The sequence below is a fragment of the Chiloscyllium punctatum genome, chromosome 7, assembly GCF_047496795.1.
Source record: "Chiloscyllium punctatum isolate Juve2018m chromosome 7, sChiPun1.3, whole genome shotgun sequence".
Taxonomy (NCBI): Eukaryota; Metazoa; Chordata; class Chondrichthyes; order Orectolobiformes; family Hemiscylliidae; genus Chiloscyllium; species Chiloscyllium punctatum.
The window spans coordinates 57,370,868-57,397,961 of NC_092745.1; the positions used below are offsets into that span (position 1 = coordinate 57,370,868).

The following is a 27,094-nucleotide window of genomic DNA, read 5'->3' on the forward strand; positions in this document are numbered from 1 at the left end:
ATGTGGATGCTAGTCGGATGGTAGGTGATGACAATGGGGACCATATCCCTGTTGTGGGAGGGAAGAGAGGGTGAGGGCTGCAGTGCAGGAGATGGGCCAGACTCAGCGGAGGGCCCTGTCAATTACAGTGCTCAGGAATCCTTGACATCTAGTAAGGTATTTAAAGAAATGTTAGGTGTCTGTTTAAACACAAGTTTAAGCTCATTTATAATTTTAAAAACCGTAGGAATACTATTATTGAAGACCCTAAGCAGGTATCACATCATTCAATATAATTTATTTTCATGAAGTTTAAGCGTGTTGTTTAATGGACAAAACAGAAACAGGACATTTGATCCAAGTGTTCCGTGATAGTGTTCATGCATTTCAAGATCTCTCCTTCTCTAATTCAAGGCTTATATTGGTATAATCACTATTCATCTCCCCCCTAGTATTCAGCTAGCTTTTCCTTAATCCAAATTTAATTTTAATGGTCACGTCAACTTCATCTAGAAAAGGACTCAAAATAGGAGCTATTACTTACCGATACAAGGCCTTCCAACTCCCTGAGATCTGTAACCTCGTGGACAAACACAGCGGTAGCTCCCTTGTGTATTCTCACAGATCTGGTTGTAACGACACTGATGGGTGCCATCTTTGCACTCATTGATATCTACAGAGAAACATTTATCAAAACCATCCAAATGTAAAACATATCAAATTAAGATCTCATTAATTTGGTTCCGTTGAGAAGGGTACATCATTTGACTTGAATTGGAAATGAAAAGTGTGTCACATGTTCAATTTCACACCAAAGAAATAATTCAGGCTCAGTTATAGAAAATATACTAAAAATTTGAAATAACTCTTTAATACCCTCTTTGATAAACATAGCTTTTTTAAAAAAATGACAAACTTTGCATTGTAATGCAACTTGCAAAAGGCAATCATACGATGTAATGATTATGACAGCATTATCTATGACTTGATCTGACGTGAACACATTAAAAGTATTTTAAAAATATAAATATTTGAGCAATGAGTAAGAAATAACAACTATTTTCCCAAACCTTTTAGTCCCAGCATCATCTCCTAAGATAACTTAGAGAAAATACAACTTCTTTCACATTCACAAAAGTTATTATACAGCAATCACAGGTCACAAGCTGTGAGGCCCAGTCCATTTAGTTCTTCATGCTCTATAACTGGACCATTCCAAAATTGCAATTTTTCAACTGAATTTGATTTGGATAACATTTGAATGCCAATCCATTAGAATTAAAATACTATCAATTGTGGCATAAACTCTATAACTGTTCGAGTGTGACTTTCAACTGGTGTCTAACCATTTCAGTCAACACCAAGACCATCTATTGTCACCTCCATAACATCACTCGACTCCACCCCTGACTCATGCTTGCCTTTGTTACCTCTATAACTGATCTTTACTAAGTATAACAATCCCTAGCCACACAAACCCTTCCCCAAGCAACACTTGACTTTCTCTCTTCTGATTCTGCATCTTCGGGGTACGATCTTTGTAAAAGCTGCAGCCAAATTCTAGAGATTTTGGCCTTTGATTGCCCAGAAGCTCCATGTGGTTGAGACTTCTCTGGTCCAACTTCATTATTCTAGAAGAAAGCCAGCTGGCAGTCAACCAGCGGCCTGACTGGTATTTGATCTGGTGGACTTGCCAAAAAAGATAAGCCATGGGGCATCTCTTGACTTAAAAATTCCCACTAGGAAAACATCATTCTTCTGTTTTGTATTCTAGTTCTGTATTAACTGAATATTGTGACTTAATTTGGGGTATTAAAGTTCTGAAGCAGATATAAAGCTGATATATAAGTGTTTTACTATAGTCCTTAACAACAATAACCTCATGATAAATAATCTACTAACATAGAAATGAGAATGAACTGTATTGTTTTCAACCTACCAACACAGCTTCCATTTTCAGCTTTGGTCATTCCACTGGGACACAGATCAATACAGCGGAAACCTCCTTTTGTGTTTTTACATTGTTGATCAGGCTGGCATACACTCTGTCTGCACTCATTGATATCTAAACAACAAAATGTGAAGTATTCAGTAGTGTCATAGTTGATGAACTTCAATAACTTCTATCAAGCTTCATTTGAACCATTACATGGGGTTTATATTCAGTGATTCACAACATGTTTCTAATTTGAAAATTTGACCTACTTACATAAAACTGATGTTCATTTCTTTCTCAACTTATTGGCAAATTGTAAAAATCATTATTCATGTCAAATTATTATTAAATGCACAGTCAAAAATTACTTCGCACCTGACTGTGAAGCAGTAGTTTTTACATTATGTTTAATGTGAGGTCTCCTCATCCCACCTATTGTACCTACCCAGACACCTTCTACCTCGTAGCTGATAACCTCGATTGCATACACACCGGAAGCTCCCGATGGCATTCAGACAGCGATGTTGACATGGATGAGTTTCTTGGCATTCATTGATGTCTTGCAGGTGGAAAACAAAATACTAACTGTAATTTGTATCATCAAGCTTGCAAAGTTTGCCCTTTAAGAAAGCTGAACTCACAATTAGGTGTAGCCAACACATATTATAAATAGAAAAACAAAATAGTTCTCAGTTGAAGCTCAAGGAATTGAAAACAAATTGCTGACCTAGTTGGGAAATTGGCTGAGCAAAAGGAGATAAGGAATGGGGATAACGGAACTTTGATAAGAAGAATAGACGCATGGACTATTTTCTGAATGGGGAAAACATTCAGAAGTCTGAAGTGCAAAGAGACTTAGGAGTTCTAGTCCAGGATACACTCAAGGTAAACTTGTCAGTTGAGTCAGTAGTTAGAAAGACAAATGCAAAATTGGCATTTATTTTGAGAGGACTTGAATATAAAAACAGGACGTACTTCCGAAGCTGTATAAGGCTCTGGTAAGACCACATTTGGAATTTTGTGTGCAGTTTGGCCCCATATCTCAGGAAGGATATATTGGCCCTGGAGTGGGTTCAGAGGAGGTTCACGAGAAAGGTCCCAGGAGTGAAAAGGTTAACATTTGAGGACTTTTGGTGTACTCGATGGAGTTTAGAAGGATGAGGGGGGATCTAATTGAAACTTACAGAATACTGTTTGGCCTGGACAGAGCGGATGTTGGGAAGATGTTTCCATTGGTAGGAGAGACTAGGACCTGAGGGCACAGCGTTAGAGTAAAGGAAAGATCTTTTAGATCAGAGATAAGGAGAAACTTCGTCAGCCAGAGTGTGGTGAATTTATGGAATTCACTGCCACAGAAGTCTGTGAAGGCCAGGTCATTGAGTATATTTAAGACTGAGACAGATAGGTTCTTGATTATCAAGGGGATCAAGGATTACGGGGAGAAAGTGGGAGAATGGGGTTGAGAAACTTATCAGCCATGATTGAATAGCAGAGCAGACTCAATGGGCTGAATGGCTCAATTTCTGCTCCAATGTCTTATGGTCTAAGAGGTGTGCCTATTGATTTCCCTCAAAAATCTGTGCAAGGCTCTAAACTATTCACTGTATTCATTAATGACTGACATGATGGGACAGAAAGCCATGGGCTAGAATCCTTCCATTTTTTTTAAAATTGAGAAGTTATCTTAAATGATTTATCGAGAACTACATGAATTAATAGTATAGAATGTTTATTTTGACCATCCAGCCTTGCCTCTTTGATCCTCATGCAACGTGAACAAATAAAATAAGGTGACAATATGTAATTTGTTTCAAGGGATAGTGACTTTACCTTGACAACTTAATCCCTCGAGTGTCCGTCTAAAACCAATGCCACACCTGACCACACATTGATATGAGCCAACAATGTTTTCACAGTCTTGACCAGTATGACAGGTATGGCCACCTAAAGCACACTCATCGACATCTGAAGGAACAATGGTCAGAACAGCACTTCAGACATTAATAATCTTGTACAAAGGGTTCAGATTGTCTGTTTAGGCCACTCAGGCTTTAGAACACTTAGAATTTCAAAGATCATATACAACTAGTCCTTCTATGTACACTATATTATTTAAATCAGTATTTTTATTTAACCATGTCTCTGAAACTTTTAACATTGGTCTTTACATTTCAAACCAAACCCTGAAGTTACTCTGAATAAAACCTAGAAGATGCTGGGAAATGGAATGATTTCCCACTTTTTGTCCTGCCAATCAGCATGGAGTACCCACACACCAAAAATTACCAGTAGAAACTAAGCTAGGGTTAATAATTAAACTAGAGCAATGTGCTCTCTAATCTACGTCAGAAATATAGCTTAATTCCAAGTCTTTAAAAAAACCATTCTCCATTTTCACACTGAGCTATTCTGTGACAGACACTGGCAATTGCTGTTACAAGAATTGAGACAGAAAGGCAAATTTGAGACTTGATCTCATCATCCCGGGCATTTTCCCAACCCAACTCATAGAAACGGGATCTGACAAAATTTCATTGATCTGAAATGTTAATCTGACCTTTCCTTTTCCACAGATATTTCCTAACCTGCTGATGCTTCCAATATATTCTGTTTTAATTGCTAATTCATTGGCTGGGATTCTGCTTTCAAGGGCAGAATTAGAACAGAGCAGAGACTGCCTTCCATTCACATTTCAATATCCACCCAAACACTTGTGCATTTACCCTGGAATAGAAGTCATTTGTGATGCACAAATAATTCCTCGCTTAATTCCTATTGCCATTACGGGAAGCCAGGGTACAGAGAACAGTTCAAATGGTGCTACAGTGGGGAAGATATGCTAGGTAGAATCTTTAGGGGTCGTAAGTGCATCAAAAAGAACTTCCCAATGAAAGTCTCAGCCTGACTTTTTAGTAGTGAATGCTTGGCTTGAACTGAAAAGACAGGAAGCTGTAACCAATTTCTTCTCACCCTTCAATGCTGGACTCTGAGCCTTTACTATCAACTTTAGGGTTTATCACCTCCTTTTATCTTTGCTTTTGCAAGCCCCGTGATTTTGGGAATTGAGAGAAAATCTTCTGATGACCCAAGACTTGTCCTCTGCCTCCATTTTTGTGTGGCAAATGTGAAAAGAGGAGCCAACAGACTTCTTTTTCACAAAGGAAGGGAAGTTCAGTTTAAGAATTTATTTCGGCAGAAGCCCTTTCTTTGCAAATTTGGTGATTCTTTGCAATTAATTTATGTTGCCAGTACAAATGAGGATCCAGCCTATACCCTTAAATTAAGAGTAATTTAATTGGTACAGTATAATGGTCAATGTAGGTCAGAAATTTGGGATTATAATCTTGTAGATCATTAAACATTAACTTTAAACAAAACCAAAATAAATTAGTCTACTTGGATTATTAAAAGTATATTTAAGAATCAAGTCATTTGGTTTCATATTTCCTGTGAGATATTAATTTATTCAAATAATTTTGCCCAGAAATTTTCAGAAAAGTTTGTTTTGAAATAAACTTTTGTCTACTACTGGATGTCGATTTAAATTTTATTCCATAGAAAACTGAAGCACCTTGGCAGGTTCTTCCATCAGCGGATATGGTGAGACCTTTGGGGCACGAACAATAATATGTTCCCATTGCATTGTGGCATATATGTGAGCAAGGGTTCCGGATAGCACACTCGTCTTCATCTGTAGGGAATTATACAAACTTTTAGACAGGGTTTCCTCAATCATTATATCAGAACAAAGCTCAGTTTTGAATCACGTTACCCTGCTCACCTGAACAATAGGGTCCAACTGAGTCCAAAATAAAACCATTCGGACACTGGTTACTCCGGTCACCTGTATAAAACAAAAAACTTTCTTCTTGCTAAAATGTCACTTTAACCAACCTAACACATTTTGGCACAGAGATGCAAGAGAACGTTTTATGATGATAATTCAGAATAAATAGTATGTAAGTGAAAGAAAACCAGAAAATGCTGTAAATAATCATCCAGTCTGTCAGCTTTGTGAAGTGAAGACGTTTCATTGGATATAGTGTTAGAATCGGTCTTGCAACTTAGGATAACAACAAGCCAGTTTCTCCCAGGAACAGTCCTTTATATCCAGGTGAGCAAAGCTGATCTCATTATATTAGTTAACCCTTTCAGGTGTTAACAGATTTGTACAAAAGTTGTAGTTTTGGAGGCGAATCAAAAATCATGTACTCACAAACCTTAAACATTAACAGTTCCTCTCCACAAATGCTGCCAAAGCTGCTGATTATTTCCAATATTTTCTGTCTTATTTCAGGTTTCTACCATCTATAGTATTTTGCTTTAGTGCAAGAATTACAAATGGCTACATTATATATGTTACTATTTTCTTTTATATATAGGATTTGGGGATTACTGACAAAGCCAGCATTTATCACCCATTCCAAATTCAGCTTGAAGATGATATTGAGAGCAACCTTCTTCAACCTCATCTGGAAATACTGTTAGGGAGGGAGTTCCAGGATTTTTATCAAGCAACAGTAAGGATGGTGAATGACTTAACAGGGGATTGGCAGGTGGTGATGATCCCATGTATCTGTTGCTCTTGTTCTTTTGGGTGATAAAGGTTGTAGGTCTAGAAGGTACTCCAGAAGGAGCCTTGGTCTTGAGTTTGGATAGAATTGCATTATAAATTAAGATAATAAATGATTTCTGAAGCACTGGGACACCAGGCTACTCTGAACTTAGAAACTTTGATTACTTTTAACTGATCAGTCTTGTTTTATATATAGCATTTAGTATAAGCCTCAGCTCTTAAAATGGCAACAAATCTCTTACTTAATTTAAAGTGAGAAAGAATTAGATTTTTTTCCTTACCTTTTGTGATGATTGCATGAATCTTGTACTCTAAAATTTCATCCAGTGGGCTGTACTCTGCTGCAATGGCTGTAGCATGGAGTGTCTCTACTAAGAATGGCATTCTTCCTCGATTATGTCCATAAGTAATGGTATGATTCCAAGAGTATGGTACGCTGGCATCATCTACTGTAAACATTCGGGTAGAATGGGCATAAATCTGACCTGGTCCAATCTGAATGTAGTCCTCAGTATAGTCCTGAACACATCATAAAATTACATCCAATTAATATGTTTCATATTTTTGTTGCATAAAAACAGCAATGATTTTCATAATGGGTGGTGATGGGTGACCAAGTTATTAATTGACCTTACTATCAGTGATATGCTACATTGTGGCTCAGATGCTATTGAAAAAAAATGACAGAATACAAATGCTATAAGCCATCATTAGTGTTTAAATTCAGCAAGAACACATGAAGGAACATCCTGTGGATTGTGAATTGCTGCAGGTGATTAACTTGTGCATTCCACCATTGAGTAAAAATATCACTGACCATTAACTTTCTTTATTTACATAAAGTTGATGCATTTACACCCAAGTCCAAAACACATTAAACCTAAGTCCAAAAGTTAAGTCGAGTAGTCTTAGTACCTTGCAGTAAAGTGACAATTGTTCATGATGGACAATCAACCTTATTGGCACAAAATTTAAGAAAAATTAAGAACATAATGTCAATATTTGAAGTATTTTGGAGATCAAAAAAAGTTAAATTGTAACCAAAAAAATTCTTCTTTTTCCTTTCCATCTCTTTATTTGCCCCCCTCTCCTAATTTAATCTTTCTTTCTCTCTATTGCTGTTTGTGCATCTGACTTGACACTGAATTTACCAGTTTTAAATTCACTTTCTACTTCCTCTGTTCTTTTATTTGGTCAAGGAACTTCACATTTTGTGCAGTTGCTCACCAGAGTCCACCAATTGCCATGCCATTACCAGCTCGCACTTCCAGTAACTTTGAGTAAATATGTTAAAACTAATCTAAGAGCAACAAACCTAGAAAGTACCTTATGAGTTGTTCCATTCCAGAAAAAAAATCAAAGTTAATGTTAGAATATTTAAATATTAGGAAGTGATAATATGAGGTTAGGGGAGGAATAGTATGTAATTGACTTTTTTGTATGTAATAGATATATAGATCACCAGAGATTACAGCTGTATTTAAAACAGCAGAGGTGATATGCATGCATTCAGATCTTATAGGAACTGAACATGCAGAATCCATTATTCACAGATAGCATGCTATTTCTGGGATCTCAATTAGCACTTACTATCTGAACAGTGTAAAATTAAGTTTTGATTCCATTCAGACTTTTGACTTCATAAAATTGGGACATGCAGCATAAAGTATACATGCACGATAGACTTCAATATCTTTAAGAGTATCTTAAATTTGGGTGTAAATTTGCATGCAGCTCACCCTAAATATGCATTATTTCTTGGTTATTGTGAATCAGAGTACATTTCCTATAGTACCTTAACATTAAGGTTTACAGATGAGGGTAGTTGCAGCACATATCCATTCACCACAATGTCCAGTAATAGTGCCCCATCTGAGTCCAGGCCTCTAGCAATGTGCGTCATTCGTAGTATCTCTCCTAGAAACCACAGCGACCAAACCAAAAAGAATTCTCACTCATGCAGCCCATGCTGTTATCAATGTTCCACTGTGTGGCATTGAATTCAGTGCTAAGAGATTACAGGACATAAATATGTAAAATATTCTGGATACCTTTGGCAAGGAGATTTTGCTCAAATTTTCATAGAAAGTATTGTCTATTGTCATTTTTAATGTTATTATAATTAATTCAGTACAACAGCTACATTTTAAAATCTAAGTTAACAGCCACTCTAGTGATTATCAAAACTTAATAACCAATTGATCTTACCTTAAGAGGTTCACATTTCCCAGGACAATGACTTCCAACCCGGAGGGTCTTAAGACTGGGAGGACCCTCCAAACCTAGCTAGGTCCTATTTGCACTTATAATTTATTAGATTATTCATCTTGTCTGAAGTCTGAGAGTCCATAGCTTTTGCAATAGCTTCTCAGAAACATTACAACAATGATGGATAAATCTTTAATCTGCCCTATTAGCAAAGTGTGATAGATTCATATTAATGGGAACAAAACTTGACTTTATAAGTGATCCTTTATGCTCCACTATACACATATATATATATTTAGACCCACAAGAGACAACACTTGGGCAGATCAGAGAATGCGCAACTTTGAAAGGATAGAAATAAAGGATAATGAAACGCTATGGACCTGAAACTCTGCTGTGGTGTTCTCCCAGTTCCATGCTGTTTTCAGCATTTCTCTTGGGATTTTGCCACCTTCACTGAGACATACCCAGTGGAATTTCAGTCTAAGTAAACTGCTGTTACAGAAATATCGAAACATGTCCTTTCAAGGCTATAAGATTCAACTGATCTGCCTTCTTGAAATGAATGCTCAGAACAAGCACAGTTTGGACTGTAAATCAGAACCTAGCTTTTGTGTGAAAGTAATTAAGTGCTCATTGTTAAATGTTTATTGGACAATGTAAGATAATTATGAATATTAGTCTTAAAGTTAATTTGATTTATCTTAAATGCAACATTAAATGCCTGGAATTTAATTTTTTAAACTAATATGTCCATATCAACCTTTGGCTGTAATATTTTTAAGTTCAGCCATTGGCCTCTTCAAACAAAATAGATTTACTAGTCTGTTTAAGCTGGTAGAGGCAAGAATTTAATGTGTTAACTTTTGCACAAAAAATTGCATTGAACGTTAAATTTTTAGTTGTATTAATTCACTATTTCTGACTGTTTGCAGTTTCCAATGAAAACAGTTAGGGGAAAATTATTGAAAGATTGATGAGGTTTAAATTTTTAATTTTAAACAGCACAAATAACATGCATACTTGATAGCGAGCAAATGCAACAAACTCAATGCCACTTGATCCAAGAAGAAGTTTTCATTGAAACAACAAAGTAAGTCAAGCTGCTTAGAATACAATAGCTGTCTTAGTAAGGTAACCTTCTTAAAGGCATCAACTCATTTTTATTTTAAATGAATGTGAATATTAATTATTAATAAATTCATGTAATACAAAAGCAAAGATACATATTTTGTTCAAACTGATTTCAAAATGTGACGCCAATACATTTACATTTAATTATATCAATGCTCAAAGGGGCAGGCAAATATCATACATTAACCAAGTATGCAGCATGTTTGAGAGGAAACACCAGAGAAGGGCGGTGGTAAAATAGTTTCTTCAAGTATTTCACAGAAAATATTCTCCATTTGTAATAAAGCTCTGTTTGTGAACAAGCAAGTTCAAAATGAGTAACCTCCTTCTTCAATTGTCATGTGCTATAAAAAGATCTAAAATAACATTTATCAACTAACCAGTGGCAAACTCAACTTGCGTTTCCCGTTTGAATATGCCTTTTGTAAGAGAATATCCATTAACTGCTTCCCCAATTTCCTTTGCTGTTGTCCAATAAATAGGATTTAAGATTGAGATAAGCTTCCTCATGGCAGGACCTTAAAAAAAACAATGGAATGCTTAACACAAAGAGAACACGCTTGAAAGTTATAAACAACCATGTCAATAATTTTATAATATGTATACAGTATATAACTTGACAAAAAAAAGTGAGCTCACTAAAAAAAGACTCCAGATAATTCAATATTGGTGGGCATACTGCAAGCCTTTGGTTTACAAATCAATGAAAGATACAGTTAATATGACTCACCAGAGAGTTACAAAGAGGCTATGTTTTTTGCTGCCATGTTTAAAGAATTGAATTTTTCTCTGAGATCATGAGGACATTGACGTAATTACTTGCGTGAAGTAGGATAAGAAAATGTAAACAAGGTGAGCTAATCTCATGGCTACTGATGAAAATCTTAATTTTCTATTTTCCTTTATTTCAAAAAAGTGTCTTTTTGTCTGTTTTTGATGAAATTTCATTTTTGTTGAAGTGAATGTCAGCTGTGTTAGATTCCATCACAGATTCTCAAGTGAAACCCACTAAATAGCCCACACTTGCACGTGGATTAAAAATAGACTGAGTTGATGAATCAGGCAGTAGACACTTACCAATGCTTCTTGGCACATTTGAGATTTGTGCTTGTATAATATGAGCACCAGTTTCTGGACTGGCAAACACTGTCGCATTCAGTAAAGCAACACCAAATTCCACATTGTTAATATTCCCTATAATACTTCCTCTGGCGTGCTGAGGACCACCTGAAGGAAAGAAACACAGATACTACTCATTTCATGCTACTTTGAAAAGGATTTAGAGCATAGATTATAAACTGCTATTTGGGGCTATGATAATGAACAAAACCACAAGTGCTGTCCAAAAGTCATTTTTCTGCGGCAATACAAGTTCTCACTGCCAGTGTAACTTGACATCCTGAGCTGTTAGTGGCATCAGCACCCAATGAAATAAAATAGGTTTCTGTGGAGAATGGGATGCATTGTGTATGTGAATCGAAGTAAAAGGTGTCTTCTTATGATGAGATGTGAAAAATTCATTTAGCATGGCCCTGGTAATCTGGATGATATTAATCATTTGTGTTGACAGTAATTAAATGTTTCTGAAAGGCTTTAAGTGATTGGACCCATGGAATTTAAGTGGGCCAAATTAGAACAATTACAATAAATTGATAGGAGCTCATTATACTATTCTGGGTCCATGATGTTTTCTGATGTCACTCTTATGTATCTTTGAGGCATTATGATTCAATGGTAGTATGTATGAATTATGGAGATCAAAAGTACTAACATACAAACTGAGAGGATTTAGCCATTCAGATCTTTGACCCTGCTTCTCATTCAATAAGATCATGATTGATTAAATTGTGGCCACAATTCCTCAGTCTGACCTACTCCTGATAACATTTGACTTCCTTGTTGGTGAAGAATATAATTATCCCTGTTTTAAAATATTGAAAGATCTTGCCTCCAGTACTATCTGTGCAAGAGTTCTAACAACTCTCAAACCTCAGAGGAAAAACATCTTTGTTCCATCTTAAATGGGTGATCCTTTAATTTTAACACTGTTTTCCCTAGTTCTAGTCCCTACTATAAGAGGAATCATCCTTTCCTTATCAATCCTGTAAATTCCACTTAGGAACATATGTTTTATTAAGTACAATAAATATAAGCATTGAGAGTATGATGCACGTTTACTGGCATAAGGATTGTGGTGTACTGATATTCATGATGAATTTGTGAACTGAGAGACTGAGTACTCAAAATGGATCAAGTAATGTGAGCTCCATAAAGATCTTTGCACAAGTACTTGAATTGTGAAAGGTGATATTCTTGAGACCAGAGGCTAGGTCATATAATGATGTCTCAAAAAGACCATTCATTGTTACGAGTGACAAATTTGGATTCCAGTTTTTGAAGTCACAAACAAACCAATTTAGAACAAGAAAATAGTACAATGTTCTCCAGGAGAGACATATGCTTTCATAGACTTAAGATGTAAAGTACTTTCTTGGCTGAAACGTATTTAATGTTAGATATAGTGCATAATCATTTTCCTTGACCAAAACAATCTTTTAAATTAAAGTTTCAAACTTATAAAGGCCTTTTAGTATACAAAGAATGTTCTCAATGAAATTTGTGTGACTAATTGTAAAAAGATTTGAAGTAGAATTTTGGTTTTGCCTGATTGATTCAGTGACTTTATCCAATATGCATCTGGGCTTCAAACAGCAGGGACGTTCCAGACTTAGTTTAATTCTATATGTTGGGTTCAGAATTGTGGCATCTATTTGAGCTTTCAACCCCATATTCCTTATATACCCAGAAATGTCTACTTGCACGACAGCAATGATAATCTCTGATCCTGCTACAACACACCTGCTGTTCAAACCCTCATACAAACCCTTGTCACCTAATAGTAATTTGCCAATTCCAGTGGTCTCCAGGCTAATCTTTTACACTGCATCCTTTGAAAATTGGAATTCATCCAAAATTCTGGCATCCATATTCTAACTCACACCATGATATCACCCATGTGTTTCTGATGTACTGCTCCAGCAACAGTTCAACAATCACTCCCTCCCTGTCTCTTAATGTAGAGGTGATAAATGGCAAGTAACATTTGCACCACACAAATGCCAGGTTATGATATATTCCAATAAGAGACAATCTAATCACTGCCTCTTGATATTCAATGGTGTTATCATCACTGAATCTCCCACTAACAACATTGTTGGGGCAACCAGAAACTCAAGTGGACTCATCACATAAACACACTGACTACAAAAGCAGGTCAGAAGCTAGAAATACATCAGCAAGTAACTCACCTCCTGACTCCCCAAAGCCTGTCCATCATCCACAAGACACAAGTCAGCGGTTTGATGGGAATCTCCTCACTTGCCTGGATAGGTACAGTTCTAAGAACACTCAGGAAGCTTGACACCATCCAGGACAAAGCAGTCACTTGATTGGCAGCACATCCCCAAGCATCCACTCTCTGCACTACCAACACTCAGTAGCAGGAGTATGTACTATCTACAAGATGCATTCACCAAAGATCCTCAGGTGGCACTACTTCCAATTGGAAGGGCAGCAGATGCATGGGAACACCACTACTGAGGCTTCTCCTCCAAGACCCCACCATTCTGACTTGGACTTATATTCACAATTCCATCATTGTCACTGGTTCAAAGTCATGGAATTCCCTCCCTAATAGTATTGAGAGTCAACCCACAGCATGTGGACTGCAGTGGTTCAAGAAGGCACATCACCACCTTCTCAAGGGCAACTAGGGAAGGGTAATAAAAATGCTGGCCAGCCATGAATATTCATGTCCCACAAGTGAATTTCTACAAAAATGCTGGAGTTGCAAACTAGACTGCAGCAAGGAACTAGAGTCTAGATTAGAGTGGTGCTGGAAAAGCACAGCAGGTCAGGCAGCATTCAAGGAGCAAGAAAATCGACGTTTCGGGCAAAAGCCCTTCATCAGGAATTAATGGCTTCAAGACAGCAGATGGAACATAGAAAGGAAAGCACAGAGAAAATAATTGCTTTTGTACAATATTGACTGATGCAACATTTAAATTAATCTTCATTACTCAACCAGAATGAACCTAAATTCATCATTTTTCATTAATTATATCTGAAATTGCAGATCAGAAGGAGGCCATTTGCATCATCAGGCCTGTACTAATAACAACAAAAATAATAATGTAAGAATTGGTGTATCGGGATAAAGGTAACATCTTGCAAAATATTATTTCAGGTGATGGTTTGCTCTAAATTGGTTCTTGTTGAGTTATGAAGATTGTGCCAAACTCAATGTCGAAGGGTCTTCAAGCATTCAGCAAAAACAACTGTCAAACCTGGACAGGGTTGGACTTTACACCTGGACACCTGAGAGCCATCGCCTGGGCAGGAGCGGCCTCCACTGGAAGGTACTGGGTTGTTACACATTCGAAGTCGCCTCTTTTCACCACCTCCACAAGATACTGAACAATCATTCCAGGCTTGCCAAGGTCCCCAGTTTCCATCCACTGGACATAAATTTATAAGCAATTAAATAAGAAAAATTAGTAATGGCATTATTTATTTCAGAGAAAACATTCGAGCTTTACCATAGCATATTAAATAACATATTAATTCATTAAGTATGATGTAAAGTTTTTGTTTTTCCAAATGCAGAATTATACCTTTACAAATATTCCTCTCTTGTCCCTTGTAAATTCCAAATGCTCTTTATTAAGAGTCTCGTTGCATCCTTGCTTATTAAAATCAAGATATGTTGAAATATTTAACTCATTCTTTCTGAGGACTTCAAATTATTAGTTGCTTTATTTCTTTTTTTGTACACTTTTTAAAATCTACAAACTTGGTGTGCCCTTGTCAGCGCACTGTGATTCATCCTGACTTCTCAAGTGATAGGAGAAAGTGAGGACTGCAGATGCTGAAGATCAGAGTTGAGAGTGTGGTGCTGGAAAAGCACAGCAGGTCAGGCAGCATCCGAGGAGTAGGAGGGTCAACGTTTTCAGGCAAAGGCCCTTCATCAGGAGTGATATTTGACTTTTGGTAGCACAACTTGGGCAAATGGGTAGTCTATTTTGAATGTCCAATTATTTTCAATGGAAAATGAAATCAGCAATGTTTGCAATATCTTATCTATATTTAATTCTCTTGAAGTCTTCAGATGGAAACATAACTACCTGTAATCGATGGTTCAACGAGTATTATATTCATAGCAAGTTTTTAAACAAATCTTTTTAAGAGCAGAAATAAGTCGCAGACTGTGAAGTTTCACCCTTGTTCCAGTGACTCTGTAAAGGAGATGTGGTAATGTATTTTTCTTCTTTGTTCTTTTCATTTAATAAAAAAATGAAACCACTAGAACAAGTAATATGTACGTATAATTAAGTCTCTATATATTACCCATGGCATGGTATCGACAGAAGAATACTCTACAACATTGTTGGTATATTGGGAACAGTGCACAGTTTAGAGGTGAAACGTACAGTTAGATCCTGTGCTGAGGAAGATAAGATTCCATCATAGTGGGGGATGGGCTGCCAGTGCATAGTAATAATAGCTACACTTTTCATTGTGTTACTGGGGGATTTTCCCTCATCGTGGATGTATTTGACTGACATAGATATTTTTAAATCATGTTAAGATACACTTCTGGAACAGATAGGACTTGAACCTGGATCTTCTGGCCCAGAAGTAGAGTCACTACCTCTGCATGACAGTTATATTTGTTTGAGAAGCTGGTGATTCAACTAATGTCTTTCCAGATGGTTGCCCTGAAAGGATGAATGAAAGGGTAGTCGTATGTAAAAAAAAAAGTGCAGTAGTAACCAGTTGTGTTGGCAACTGCTTTATCTTGTACTTTAAGCAATACTGCTTATTGGATTGAATTACTTGTCTCAATATCTATGAGCTGTGGTTGGCTGCTCATATATAATCCCTGAGGCTTTTCATTTGCCTATGTTCTGCAACACTATTATTTACATCTAAATGTAGTAGGTTATCAAACACAGCTCTCTCATGTGGAGTCTAAAACGTCTCTTCAGGTCATAGAGTCATACAGTCATAGAGATATACAGCACGGAAAGAGACCCTTCGGTCCAACTCATCCATGCTGGCCAGATATCCATTTGCCAGCACTTAGCCCACATCCCTCTAAATCCTTCCTCTTCATGCCTTTTAAATGTTGCTGGAGCCCTTCATCAGACTCCTCGGATGCTGCCTGACCTGCTGTGCTTTTCCAGCAACACACTCTCAACACTCCCCAGGACCCTACCATTAAGTATACAAGTCCTGTCCTGATTTGCCATCCTAGACTGATGTCTTCTCTCTCATTGTGAGACTTATGTGATCTGTTATATTATCATGATTTACGTGACCTCATTAAACAGCACAGCACAGGCTGCTCCTCATATTGTTTCCCCCTTTACAGGTTGAGAGATATTTGACAGACAAGGATAGAGTATGGCGTGATCATTATCTTGAGATACCCCTTATGTATATTTCTGCTGGTGGTAGTGAAAGAGTATTGAGGCACAAACAAGGTCATCACTTTGTGAAAAACATAAGTCTTTTCCCAAAGACAATATTCTTTTGAATATATGTCAAAAGGTTCCCATATCTTAGCTGCTTCAACATATTTCCGATCCTACATCCTGATCTGCATCTAATTTAATTTCTATACAACATCCTAAATCTGATCTGTATATTTGTACTGATAGATATGTTTCATCTTGTAACTGTATAAGTGACACAATGTTTTTACACATGGGAAGAATTTCAGAAAGGCTGATTTCTTTGAAATTAAGAGTGTGGTGCTGGAAAAGCACAGTAGGTCAGGCAGCATCCGAGGAGCAGGAGAATTGATGTTTTGGGCATAAGTTATGACCAAAATGTCGATTCTTCTGCTCCTCAGATGCTGTCTGACCTGCTGCGCTTTTCCAGCACCACGCTCTCGAATCTGATCTCCAGCATCTGTAGTCCTCACTCTCTCCTAGTTGATTTCTTTGACATGAAAATTTTGAGATGTTCTGCTAGAATGGTTTTTTTGCCTATTCACAGTTATAAAATGTATCTGAGAACGTCTCTGCCAGTGTTTTTCAAACTTTTTCCCAATACGACTCAACTGAAATGCCTCAGGCTTTGTGACTTTATAGAGAAAACTGGGAGACTGAGATGGTTGGAGAGAAACTGAAGGATTAGAAAGTTATTGCTGAGACAGGAAGGGGAAAACGTTGTTCAAAAGGAAGGACTGTTGCTGAGCTAGGCTGAGAGTCATTGAGCAAGGAGAGTAATGGTTGGTTGTTTTTGGGCTTAAAACTTACGTGATTTGCACTAAAGAAAGTGAAAATCTGCCTTTGTGGATGCTGTGCAATTGGACGTTAAAGGACAGACAGTTAAGCCATGCCTTCTGACAGAAATATCAACCTCTCCCTGCCAACCCAACATTTTTAAGGAGTATTGCAGCTTTCAAGACTCAGTCCAGGTTCCACAGCTGCCATTGTCGCCTTGGAAGTCACAACCCCAAAATCTTGTCCCTTAATCTTACTGGGAGATGTAGCCTACTGTTTGGGAATCCTGGTCCATGTGAGCAAACTAACAAAGACATATGTTGATCACTACATTTCTGATCAGTCTGCTGTTTAATTAGGGTTACTTGAAAGTCCTGATGACGTTGTCTCTCAATGCTTCAAAATATAAAATCAACCAACTAACCTGGGCAAATGTCAATGCTGCACCGGTGAATCTGAGTGTCAGCTCCAGCACAAGCCCTTCCTCCACTTGTTGGGTGGGGATTGTCACAGGTCCGATATCGTCGCATTTGCCCTCCATTGCATGTTCGGCTGCAGGTTCCCCAACTGCTCCATGGACCCCAATTACCATGGACTAAAAAAATCAATTTTATCATTATTAGCTATGTTTTAACTTGTGAGATATACAAATAGATATGCAAATAGAGCAAACAAATGCCTTGTTGAGCATCCAAGATCACTGGCTCTTCATCATATATGTATAAGGAGTTCATCCATTACCAGATGAGCTAACCACTCACTTGGTCTTTACAGCTGTCAGGCAAGTACACTTTTATATATGCAAATATTAGTTAGATGCAAAAGTAGGTCATTTGGTCTCTCAAGCTTGGTCCACCAATCAATAAAATCATAACACTAACCTATTTGTGCTTTAATTTATTTTCTTAGCATATTATCCAATTATTGCATCAATTCATTAAAAAAACACTCCCATGAATATACTACTTAAAATCCTTTCTGTGAACTAGTCATAAAATCCAGAGGTGGACAAAGGTCAGGAAGAATTTCTTCATGTATCAAGTTATTAACAATTTGAATTCATTTCTCATGTCGGAGAATGAAAATTAAAACATCAGATTAATTTGACAGACAAATAAATGATGTGATGAGCCCTTTTCTGCATGAGGTGATTTAAAAGAAATTGGGCCTTCATTTATATTTATCTTGTACATTTGGAAATGAATGATAAAATAACTGTTAAGTAGCTTTACTACTGGAGCTAAAATCAAGGAACGTTGTTTATAAGGTCCAACATCAGAAATTGCTGGAAAAACTCAGCAGGTCTGGTCTGGATTGAAAGCAGAGTTAGCGTTTCAGGTCCAGGGACTCTTCTTAACAGTTCAAAAACAGTAAACTGAGTCACCACTGTAAATTTGCCCAGTCTGGTGTAAATACTGCCTCTTTTGGAGGAACATAACCCATTTTCCTAAATTCAAAGAGTTCAGACACAAGTCGATAATATCAAAAGATTCTTACATTTATATTGTGGTGCAGCTAGAGTTTAGTTAGCTATAAGTGTGCTATGTTTAAATATTGAACAATATTACTATCTACGAAGCACAAGATTGGAGATTAACACTATATCAAGTCAGTCTTACAGATGAGATTCAGCATCCAAACAGGCAAAAGACAGGTTCACATTTCAGGAGAAGACTATGGTCTTAACATCTTACTTAATATTTCAAGATATTAATTTGTCTTTTTGGGTGCACATAGTCCTTCCTTATGTTTCTACAAGATTCTGATTTAATTTCTATTGTATAATATATTAATCAATTGAATGATTTAATTTTATTCAAATAATGTGCACACTGCAATAGTTTGGTCAATTAATGAATGTCAGTATAGAATCATTGAATGCCCTTTGATGTGAAGTGCAGTGCTTGTCACTGGCCACTCGGGTGTTTTTTCATATCTTCCTGGTGGTGGAAATTGAATAAAGATTTGTGCACTTTGTGTCTTTCACTGTGTTTCACACCTGCACACACCTGCTGGGGAAAAAATAAGCACTACAAAAAAAAACACAGCATTAAAAGAAAAATGTACCAGGAATCCCGGCAGAAGGAGCACGCGGTGTCCACCAACACCCCGGAGTTGTTCAGGGAGAGGTGGGCGCCGCAGGGAGTGGAGTGCATTATTTCCCCGTCCAACTCTATTTTGATTTAGTCCCGACCCTCCCCTTCACTGTTTTGATCACAGCATTGCCCTTCTAAAAAAAAATAGAATCATTGAATCCCTACAGTGCAGAGTGAGGCCATTTGGCCCTTGAGCCTACACCAACCCTTGAAGGGGCATTCATCCAAACCCAGGCACCCACCCAATCCCCAAAATCCCTAATTTACCATGGCTAACCCACTTAATTGACACGTCCTTTGAAAGTGTGGACAAATTAGTATGGCCAATTGACCTAACCTGCATATCTTTAGCCTGTGGGAGTAAACTAGAGCACCTAGTGGCAGCCCATGCAGACATGGGAGAACATGCAAATTCCACACACTTACCAAGGCTGGAGTGCTAACTGTGTGCCACTGTGCTGCTATGAGGACTTTTCACCATTTAAAACAGAGCTTCTCAAATTGGGAGTTGGGACCCCAAGTGTACTTCTGCTCTAACAGGCACCGCTGCGCACCCCCACCACCCGACATACCATCATCCATTCATATAACCTTCCCTCTGCTCTTTTTCATCTGCATAGATAACAATTATGTAATTACCTGAAGTTTTGAATTTACATTTTAAACCAGTAAGTCAAGTTGATCCATCAGAACCTAATTCCTACCCATGTGGACAGTTTTTACATAAACCAATTGGATTGTTATTCCTCCCATGCAAAATGCTTCGGCTGCAAAATATCCTTCATCATCCCGATAACATAGTGGTAACATAACTTCAGAAATTCTGGTTTTGGTTGCACAGAACAGTTGAAAAACCATCCGGTTAGCATTTCATGAAGATTTGTAACCAACTTTTTATACTCACTTGGACATGGATCACTGTTACAGAAGTCAATTTGTACATCACTGCCTTCACAATAGTGTCCCCCATATTGTGGCACTGGATCTGAACATGTTCTGGCCCTTTGGCGAGTGCCTCCTCCACAGGACACACTACATGCTGTCCAACTGACCCATGATGTCCATTTTCCATCCACTAAAACGGTGAAACACCAGATAATTAGAAAATTAGATTTGTAGTTTGTTTGCTTAAAATACTCATGATACTCAAAATACTCACATGCAGGGGGCTCTTCACTCATCAAACAGAGCAAGAAATTAGCTGAATTCCTTTTAGATTTCTCAAACTTGTTAATGCCATGGGCTACATATAGTGAACAATGACTGCTTTTCTGATGAATTTCAAGAAGTTATGTACTTCAATTCTCTTTAGATTGGAGTTCAGAAAGCAAATGCTTCTATTTATAGAAACTTTCCATGCCTCCATAATGGCCCAAAGTGCTTCGAAACCAACAAATCACTTTTGTAGACACATTAACTGTTGCTACATAGCTATGGTAATTTACACTTAGCAAATTTATTGTAGTTAGTGGGAAGAATTTGATAAGGAACCAGGAAAACTCCCCATTCTTATTCACTTCTCTGACTCTTTAACACTTACCTGACACTTCCGTCAATGCAGCACTTACTCCATACTGCACACAGTATCTGTCAAGTCTCAAGTGGAACCTAATCATATATCTGCCACCCCAGAGGTGAGAATACTTCTATCTTTATTCCTAGCACTCAGGTAAGTATTTAGAATACAGAATATCCTTTGTTGTCATGTGGACTCCATTTTAGGATTACAGTGAAAAGCCTTTACGATGTCTGCCTCTTATGGCAATACCAAGGTACAAATCTTGGATACAACAGAGGAATAAAAGTAGTTGCATCACTTTACAGAGTTTAAAAGTAAGTTTAGAAATATGACATCATTAAAGGTTGACATTACAATAAGGTAGGAAATTCCAAATTAGACATTACAGTGGAGCAGTTGAATGCAGGGTCTCTACACGTGGTCTGACTGCCTGTAACAGAGTAAAAATAATGACTGCAGATGCTGAAAACCAAATACTGGATTAGTGGTGCTGGAAGAGCACAGCAGTTCAGGCAGCATCCAACGAGCAGCGAAATCGACGTTTTGGGCAAAAGCCCTTCATCAGGAATAAAGGCAGTGAGCCTGAAGCGTGGAGAGATAAACTAGAGGACGGTGGGGGTGGGGAGAGAGTAGCACCATAGAACACACCAGATGGCCTCCTTCTTTAGAGACCGCAATTTCCCTTCCCACATGGTTAAAGATGCCCTCCAACGCATCTCGTCCACATCCCGCACCTCCGCCCTCAGACCCCACCCCTCCAACCGTAACAAGGACAGAACGCCCCTGGTGCTCACCTTCCAACCTACAAACCTTCGCATAAACCAAATCATCCGCCGACATTTCCGCCACCTCCAAAAAGACCCCACCACCAGGGATATATTTCCCTCCCCACCCCTTTCCGCCTTCCGCGAAAACCGTTGCCTCTGTGACTACCTGGTCAGGTCCACACCCCCCCACCCCCCTACGACCCACCCTCCCATTCTGGCACTTTCCCCTGCCATCGCAGGAACTGTAAAACCTGTGCCCACATCACCTCCCTCACCTCTATCCAAGGCCCTAAAGGAGCCTTCCACATCCATCAAAGTTTCACCTGCACATCCACTAATATCATTTATTGTATCCGTTGCTCCCGATGCGGTCTCCTCTACATTGGGGAGACTGGGCGCCTCCTAGCAGAGCGCTTTAGGGAACATCTCTGAGACACCCGCACCAATCAACCAAACTGCCCCGTGGCCCAACATTTCAACTCCCCCTCCCACTCTGCCAAGGACATGGAGGTCCTGGGCCTCCTTCACCGCCGCTCCCTCACCACCAGACGCCTGGAGGAAGAACGCCTCATCTTCCGCCTCGGAACACTTCAACCCCAGGGCATCAATGTGGACTTCAACAGTTTCCTCATTTCCCCTTCCCCCACCTCATCCTAGTTTCAAACTTCCAGCTCAGCACACTCTCCTTGACATGTCCAGACTTGTCCTACCTGCCTATCTTCTTTTCCACCTATCCACTCCACCCTCTCCTCCCTGACCTATCACCTTCATCTCCTCCCCCACTCACCCATTGTACTCTATGCTACTTTCTCCCCACCCCCACCCTCCTCCAGTTTATCTCTCCACGCTTCAGGCTCACTGCCTTTATTCCTGATGAAGGGCTTTTGCCCGAAACGTCGATTTCGCTGCTCGTTGGATGCTACCTGAACTGCTGTGCTCTTCCAGCACCACTAATCCAGTGCCTGTAATAGACTCCAGTCCAACAGTCAGCTCATACAGATGACATGTATCTACGTTTCGTTTATTTGGCCATCACTTGGTGCAACATACTGCAGCTACTGAACCATTTTTACATACTTTACATCAAATAGGAAGGACACAATAAAGTTTTGAAATGACCTGTATATGAATGAGGATGTAACCCTAAAGTAGATGGTCACAGACATCTGCATTCTTGCCAGTTTTAGCCACTGCAGGATCTTACAGGCATTGTACATTAATTCATCACCCAGGTAACATAAGTCCCCTTCAATGAGACTGGATACATCAGATTTTGAGAATACTTGATCTAGTGTCTGGACCATTCCATGAGGACCTGCAAAACCTTCCTGCTGAGGTCTTGGTTATTGTGATGGTCTACTGCATTCTCTGTAAATGGCCAGCTGGAGAGATGTGGCCCATGAGAATGATGAGATCTTGGAAAGGGACAGCTCATTAGAGGGAGGAGCTGGAAGTGAGGGAGAAGGATGTGAAGGTACGGGGAGATGACTCTGAACACAGATGTATCCCTACAGCATGGTGTGGTGGCAGCCTCCTGGAACCACACTCCTCTCTTTCATGAGTGCTAGGTGTGAGATATTGTGTTTTGAGATATTGTGTTACAGATTACAGTGGCGCTGGAAAAGCACAGCAGTTCAGGCAGCATCTGAGTAGCAGTAAAACCGACGTTTCGGGCAAAAGCCCTTCATCAGGAATAAAGGCAGAGTGCCTGAAGGGTGGAGAGATAAGGGTGGAGATATCTCTCCAACCTTCAGGCACTCTGCCTGTATTCCTGATGAAGAACTTTTGCCCGAAACGTCGATTTTACTGCTCCTCGGATGCTGCCTGAACTGCTGTGCTTTTCTAGCACCACTCTAATCTAGACTTTGGTTTCCAGCATCTGCAGTCATTGTTTTTACCTATATTGTGTTATAGACTATCTTTATTAACTCACTCACGAGCTCGCTATATTCATTAATACTGGGTTCCCGTTCATTCATTCATTCATAACTCTTTACTAATCCATTATTTACTATAACACGGTTTCATTTTTTTCATTCACCTGTATTATCAAAATTTAAAAACCTTTTCAAACCCATTACTGAATTTCACACCTTATCAGCATACAGAACAATACCGTCCCCATAAAGTCTCCTCAAAACATTATAATATTAATCAGCCCTTACCAACCATCTCCTGGATCTGAATAGATTAAGTCCCTGATAAATATCTTTTAAAATATCTTTTAAATTAGGTGGTGAAGGATGAAGAAGCAGCACTCCGAAATATAGTGCTTCCAATTAAACCTGTTGGACTATAACCTGGTGTTGTGTGATTTTTACCTTTGTACACCCCAGTCCAACACCGGCATCTCCAAATCATGCCCTTTAAGAAACTACTGACATAACAGTATTTACATGAAATTGTCTGAATGAATGGAGCTCATACCAACAAATAGTAAATAAATCTCACCACACAGCTGCAGTAATCAGTTTAATCCTTTATTCTTTTATTATGATTTCTAACTTACTTAGAGCATATAAACCTAGTATTTTTTACTAACATTTACTAATTTAAAAGACGAAAGGGCTAATACCTCCTAATTATACAAGGATACTGGACAGACATCCCATCAGAAATCAAAAAGTGTGGTGCTAGAAAAGCACAGTAGGCCAGGCAGTATCCGAGGAGCAGGACAGTCAATGTGTTGGGCATAAGCCCTTCAGCAGGACTATGGGGGTGGAGGGAGCAAGGGAGCTGAGAGATAAATAGGAGGGGGATGGGGCTGGATGAAGGTAGCTTGGAAGATGAAGGAGGGGCGCTGATGATAGGTCAGAGCGGAGGGTGGAGCGGATAGATGGTAAGGAAGATGGGACGGGTAGGATGGTTCAAGAGAGCGGTGCTGAGTTGGAGAAGTGGATCGGGGATAAGGTCGGGGGAGGGGGGGTGATGGAGAAACTGGTGAAATTGACATTGACCCTGTGTGGTTGGAGGGTCCCTAGGCAGAAGATGAGGTGTTCTTCCTCCAGGCATCAGGTGGCTTGGATTTGGTGGTGGAGGAGATTCAGGACTTGCATGAGTTGGCAGAGTGGGAGGCAGTGTTGAAGTGGTTGGCCACAGAGCGGTGGGGTTGTTTGGTGCGTGGGAACCCCCCCATCCACATTGGATCAACATCAATTTCACCAGTTTCCCCATCTCCCCTCCCCCCACCTTATTCCACACCCAACCCTCCAACTTAGCACCGCTCTCTTGAACTGTCCATCTTCCTTCCCACTTATCTGTTCTGAAGGGTCACCATCACCCCCATCTTCATCTACCTTTCCCCGTCCAAGCTACTTTCCTCCCAGCCCCCACCTCCTCCTATTTATATCTCAGCCCCATTGGCACCCCCCACCACATTCCTGAAGAAGAGCTTATGACTGAAACATCTAGTCTCCTGCTCTTCGGATGTTGCCTGATCTGTTGTGATTTGCCAGTGCCTCACTTTTTGACTCTGATCTTCAGCATCTGCAGTCCTCACTTTCTCCCATCAGAAAAGCAGACAGCATTTAGCATGTTTCAACCCAACGCCTGTCGCCCAGGCCAGAAGCCCTTCAAACCATCGTGTACTATAGATTAAAAAAATGTAACATTATAGATTGAGATTTTAATACATGCAAGAACTGTGTATACAGGGGCTCTTGAAAGAACTGTTTTCAGGATTCTATTGCTGCCTCGAACTTGTGCTGTGATTGCTGAATAAAAGAGGCTATTTTTGCCACTCATCGATTCCTGTCATTATTTGAACACAGTCCCACACAGACTTCCAGCTTTACTGTGAGATCAAGATTCGCTATAGTGTAGTGGAAGCGTTGGCACAACTCCCTCCTTCAGGACAACACACAGCCTCAAAGATGGCTGCTTTAGGTGCCTGAAAGCCATGCCCATATCTGCCTCCACCAAGATTAACTTCATCGTTTTCGTATCAATTAAAGGTCCGCCCTTGTGAAAATCTGAACTTCTATCGGTTTCCCAGCAGAGGCAAATCTTGGACACAAAACAGACCGAGTTCCCACTTCCCACCTCTGTGGTGAAATTCCAGCCCATCTTTGATTGCTTACCTGGACAGAGCCTGTTCTTACAAACACGTGTCTGTGCATCTTGCCCCTCACAGTTGGCCCCATCAAATGATGGAGGAGGATTGTTGCAAAGTCTCAGTCTCGTCTGAATCCCTTTACCACAGGTTTCACTGCATGGTCCCCATGGCAACCAGGAACCCCAGCCACCAACAACTGGCAGGAAATTAATAAAATGGTATAGGAATATTTCAGTTTATAGCAACATAAGAAGAGGCAGACTTATCAAAAAGCTTAAAACAGTAAACAAGATTGAAATAGGCAAATCTCTAAACATTACTTCATTGAATGAAAGTAAGACAAAAGGACACATTTTCACAGTTGTAAAAAGAAGGTTTAGGTTGGTTAAAAGGATAGAATTGTAGCAGGAAAATACCTAGAAGTTAGAGGAACACAGATGTTGGGAGACTTCGGATATTTCTTGAATGGCTTGTGACAAACAGAAAAGTAATTTACTTGTTTCACTCCTCTCTTGTGAAAATGATGCGCATAAACTACAAAAAATGCTATACCATGTAAAGAGATATACAATATGCAATTATGTTTTTTCTGCTTTCAGTCACCCATAAAGCAGGTTTTCTGAAAGGGCAATCATGTTTTTAACTTATTAGAGATTTTAAGGATGTTTTGACTGGAGTTGATAGAGGGAAAACTGCAGGCGTGTTGAAATTTGGATTTCCAGATGACATTTGACAAGTTACCTCATAAAAGGTTAAGTCATAAGAGTCCATGTTATTGGAGGTAGTATACTGGCATTGAGAGAGAACTGCCTTTGCTGTTTGAATTCATGTATGCTGGATATCGGAGTGTGTCTAGGAAAACTTAAACAGTGAAATTCAAAAATGATCTTGGAGGAACTTATTTGGGAGAGGTCACAACACAGAAGCAGATAAGTAAATAGTGTTAAGTATAGCCTTGCTGCAAATCTCAATAGTGAGGAGAGTGGATTCTTTCTTGATTACATGTTTTTATTGGGATCTATCTCTTGATTAAATTTTAAAAATATAAGCCATAAATATTAAGTTATCTTACAGCAATGTTTTGTAGAGCAATAAGACGGTGCTATTTTCTGGGTCTGTGGATTGGAAGGAGCAAAATGGCCTTTAGTAGAGTGACATGCTCTTCTTGTCAGATGTGAGAGTTTTGGGGGAGTTTAAGGGTTACTGAGGATTATATCTGCAAAAAATATCATTGGTTACAAGTTCTGTCAGATCGAATGGATTGGTTAGAGCGACAGAGGCAATGAGGAATTTACAACAGCTAGGGGGTGTGGTGGATGGTAGTTACAGGAAGGGAGAAAAGCTGCAGATACAGTCACATAGATGGGATAACTCCAAGAAAGGTAGGAGAGGTAGGTGGTTAGCACAGGAGTCTTGTGTGGCTATCCCCATTTCAAACAAGTATGCTGTTTTGGAAAATATAGGGCATGATGGACTATCAGGGGAATGTAACATGAACAGCCAAGTTTCTGGTATCCAGACTGGCTCTAATGT

The 27,094-nt window shown here is 39.1% G+C and overlaps 1 protein-coding gene across 3 annotated transcripts in view; it reads right to left on the reverse strand.

The window, feature by feature from the left end:
* hmcn1 (hemicentin 1) overlaps nucleotides 1–27,094 on the reverse strand; it is a 597,300-nt gene that overhangs the window by 33,195 nt on the left and 537,011 nt on the right. For all 3 annotated transcript variants that reach the window (XM_072573640.1, XM_072573638.1, XM_072573641.1), the window contains 14 exons: nucleotides 25,587–25,757; nucleotides 20,126–20,296; nucleotides 17,550–17,720; nucleotides 14,180–14,350; nucleotides 10,911–11,060; nucleotides 10,214–10,351; nucleotides 8,287–8,408; nucleotides 6,773–7,010; nucleotides 5,697–5,759; nucleotides 5,487–5,606; nucleotides 3,746–3,880; nucleotides 2,361–2,474; nucleotides 1,919–2,044; nucleotides 524–652 (listed from right to left, as the gene is read on the reverse strand). In XM_072573640.1, coding sequence (XP_072429741.1) covers nucleotides 524–652; nucleotides 1,919–2,044; nucleotides 2,361–2,474; nucleotides 3,746–3,880; nucleotides 5,487–5,606; nucleotides 5,697–5,759; nucleotides 6,773–7,010; nucleotides 8,287–8,408; nucleotides 10,214–10,351; nucleotides 10,911–11,060; nucleotides 14,180–14,350; nucleotides 17,550–17,720; nucleotides 20,126–20,296; nucleotides 25,587–25,757 — 2,019 coding nt within the window. The remainder of the gene's footprint in view (nucleotides 1–523; nucleotides 653–1,918; nucleotides 2,045–2,360; nucleotides 2,475–3,745; nucleotides 3,881–5,486; nucleotides 5,607–5,696; nucleotides 5,760–6,772; nucleotides 7,011–8,286; nucleotides 8,409–10,213; nucleotides 10,352–10,910; nucleotides 11,061–14,179; nucleotides 14,351–17,549; nucleotides 17,721–20,125; nucleotides 20,297–25,586; nucleotides 25,758–27,094) is intronic.